General features: G+C 47.7%; 1 protein-coding gene across 2 annotated transcripts; it reads left to right on the top strand.

The window, feature by feature from the left end:
* Positions 1 to 2,516, top strand: LOC125265301 (chitin-binding lectin 1-like). 2 transcript variants are annotated; one of them, XM_048185429.1, is made up of 5 exons: positions 1 to 272; positions 542 to 673; positions 1,232 to 1,369; positions 1,630 to 1,637; positions 1,668 to 2,516. In XM_048185429.1, exons 1-5 carry the CDS (start codon positions 188 to 190, stop codon positions 1,896 to 1,898), a joined length of 594 nt encoding a protein of 197 aa, XP_048041386.1. In that variant the 5' UTR covers positions 1 to 187; the 3' UTR covers positions 1,899 to 2,516. The 2 variants fall into 2 exon arrangements, with proteins under 2 accessions (XP_048041386.1, XP_048041385.1); XM_048185428.1 differs by having other exon boundaries at positions 9 to 272; positions 1,630 to 2,516.
* The last annotated feature ends 352 nt before the right edge of the window (positions 2,517 to 2,868 follow it).

The raw sequence follows: 2,868 nt of genomic DNA, 5'->3' as shown, positions 1-2,868 counted from the left end.
TGCCCAGACCTCCTTGGATCTTTAAAAACGCGTTTTCAAAAACTCTTTTTACAGCGATTTATGTTGCGGGATTCAGCAGCACGTGTTTTTATTGCAGTTTTGTGTGCCTCGCTGTCTGCTCCTCCTGACTTGCTAATTCAACGCTTCTTCCAGCAGAGTTTACTGTGTGAGACCGCAGGTCGAGAGGATGACAGCACGAGCGTACTGCTCGTTGGGTGCGGTTTTATTGTGTCTGTCTGCATGTTGGAGCACAGCGGACACTGCAGTCGCAGGTGAGATGTTTTAGCTTCAATGCACAGCCCGAAAAAAAAGTGCCTTTAAAAATGACTTTTTGTTTTTCTTTCAACACGTGCGATACATTTTGTTACAATAGTAAACTTATCAACAACATATGTACTGGCCATGTCTTCTGTCAGCGTTCTGCTTCTCTTACACACCTTACCAGTAGTGGGGTGGGTTGTAACCGCACTCTTTGTCAATAGCAAACAATTAAAGCACTCGCTGGTCTCCCCTAACGATCCTCTTGAATCCTCTTCTGTAGTGTCCGGTCAGTGTCCGGCGAAGCTGATGGTTGTGCCATCCCTTAAAGGATGTACTTCTGATAGAGACTGCTCTGGAGGACACAAATGCTGCCGATTTGACTGTGGACCTGTGTGCGTGCCACCTGTTTTCAGTGAGTTTCAATTAATGATGGATGCGAGGTCTTCCAAAAGTAACTCTGGAAAAAAGTGCTCACAGAGACTGCTAGTAAGTTTCATGAATAATTGCAAAGAAACCGATGCACTGAACTAAACCCGAGTTTCTGAGTATCGGTTCATTTGAGGCGCTCCTTTTCATGTGCAACAAAGGTGATCGCGCCGGCGCCTCCATGTCATGATGATTTTGTCTGCTATATTTGCGTCTTTATATTGGTTGATGAAACCTGGATAAAAATTGTACTTTAATTTATACATAACGGAATTTTAAAGGGAGGCTTTCTACAAAACTTAATGAAATGGTCAATCATATCTGACAATGTCTCCTGAATATATTTTTGTAACATGAAGACAAATATATATTTGCACTTTTTCGATCGTCCGTTAACAGATTTTTGAAGGATGGTGCAAAATTATAAAAAAAAAAAAAAAAAAAAAAAGAGAAATTGCTTTGCTGTAGCCTACACAAGACTAATAAATTGTGAATGAGACATTGTGTTCAGTGACCATGTTTTTGTCACGTGTCTGTATAACAGCAAAGCCAGGAGAGTGTCCAAGTAAAAACTCTGGAGCAGTAAAGTGTGGCGACTTGTGTGCTTATGACAGTGACTGTCCGAACAATGAGAAATGCTGCAGTAGTGGATGTGGACATCAGTGTATGGCTCCATGTACAGGTATATGTATTTATGTAGTGTTTGGCTCTGCTTTCTTTTTTTTTTTTTTTTTTTTTTTCTTTGGACCTGAATTCAGCCCATAGCACTGTTTCAAGCACAGGATGGCTTTACAAAATTAATAAAGATGATTTAATAATTATAGCCTACAATTCACGCCGTAAGCAAGACTTTCTAATCATGCTTTGCAAGTTTTATGCTGTATATCTGATACTGAATGCTGCTAAGTGAACTGACTAAAGCTGACATCTGTATCCCTCCAGGGATGCCTGCCGCCGAACCGCCCAAGCCTCCAGTGAAGCCCGCCGAACCACCCAAGCCTCCAGTAAAGCCCGCCGAACCGCCCAAGCCTCCAGTGAAGCCTGCCGAACCACAAAAGCCTGTTGAACCGCCCAAGCCTCCAGTGAAGCCCGCCGAACCGCCCAAGCCTCCAGTGAAGCCTGCCGAACCACAAAAGCCTGCTGAACTGCCCAAGCCTCCAGTGAAGCCTGCCGAACCACAAAGCCTGCTGAACCGCCCAAGCCTCCAGTGAAGCCCGCCGAACCGCCCAAGCCTCCAGTGAAGCCCGCCGAACCGCCCAAGCCTCCAGTGAAGCCTGCCGAACCGCCCAAGCCCGCCGAACCTCCCAAGCCTCCAGTGAAGCCCGCCGAACCACCCAAACCTGCCGCCGAACCACCCAAGCCTGCCGCCGAACTGCCCGAGCCTCCAGTGTATGCTGAAAATTGTCAAACTTGCGGCCGCGGGGATGACGGCGGGCGCGGGCGCGGCCACGGGCACGATGGCGGCCATGGGCACGGGCACGGGCACGGCCGCGGCCGCGGGCACGATGGCGACCGCGGGGACGACCGCGAGCACGGGCACGATGGCGACCGCGGGGACGACCGCGAGCACGGGCACGATGGCGACCGCGGGGACGACCGCGAGCACGGGCACGATGGCGACCGCGGGGACGGGCACGGGGACGATGGCGACCGTGGCCACGGGCACGATGGTGATCACAAGTCACGTGACCGTGGCAGCTGTGGTCAAGGAGGTCAATGCAGTGGCTGTCAGTAGTGGTGAAATCTTGGGTACTAGTTCTTAAAGATCAATTTAGTGCTTGATTCATGTTTTCCGTGTTTATCACCAAATAAATCTTATGTTTAGTGAATTGTCTTTCTGCACTTTTTTTCAAATTTGAAATCAAGTTTGAAAGCATAGTTTGCCCAACACAATTTTAGAACATGGAGGAATATCACAACCCTAAATCACAGCAGCTACAGCATACAGTACATTTATCTTTGTAGAAATGATGTTTTATTAACAAAATTCGGGAGGAGCAACGTTCAAATAATCTGACTAATCATCACGTCATCTCGGCCAGCTGTCAGCAATCAGTAATCAACATATACCAATCAGCATGAGTGAAAGCATATATATTAGACACGGTCGACTCACCCATATTCCTCGACAGTTTGACAGCATCTGACCCGCCCTAAGTTCACACCGTGTCCGAAATTAAT

Source organism: Megalobrama amblycephala, linkage group LG3 (assembly GCF_018812025.1).
Source record: "Megalobrama amblycephala isolate DHTTF-2021 linkage group LG3, ASM1881202v1, whole genome shotgun sequence".
Lineage (NCBI taxonomy): Eukaryota > Metazoa > Chordata > Actinopteri > Cypriniformes > Xenocyprididae > Megalobrama > Megalobrama amblycephala.
This window is presented reverse-complemented; position numbering and strand designations above follow the sequence as displayed.

Excerpts from the sequence above, each read along its gene's own strand:
- LOC125265301 (XM_048185428.1), top strand. The coding sequence starts at position 188 with ATGACAGCACGAGCGTACTGCTCGTTGGGTGCGGTTTTATTGTGTCTG. Across the intron at positions 674-1,231 it reads GTGCGTGCCACCTGTTTTCA|CAAAGCCAGGAGAGTGTCCA; the intron begins GTGAGTTTCAAT and ends TCTGTATAACAG. Across the intron at positions 1,370-1,629 it reads GTGTATGGCTCCATGTACAG|GGATGCCTGCCGCCGAACCG; the intron begins GTATATGTATTT and ends GTATCCCTCCAG.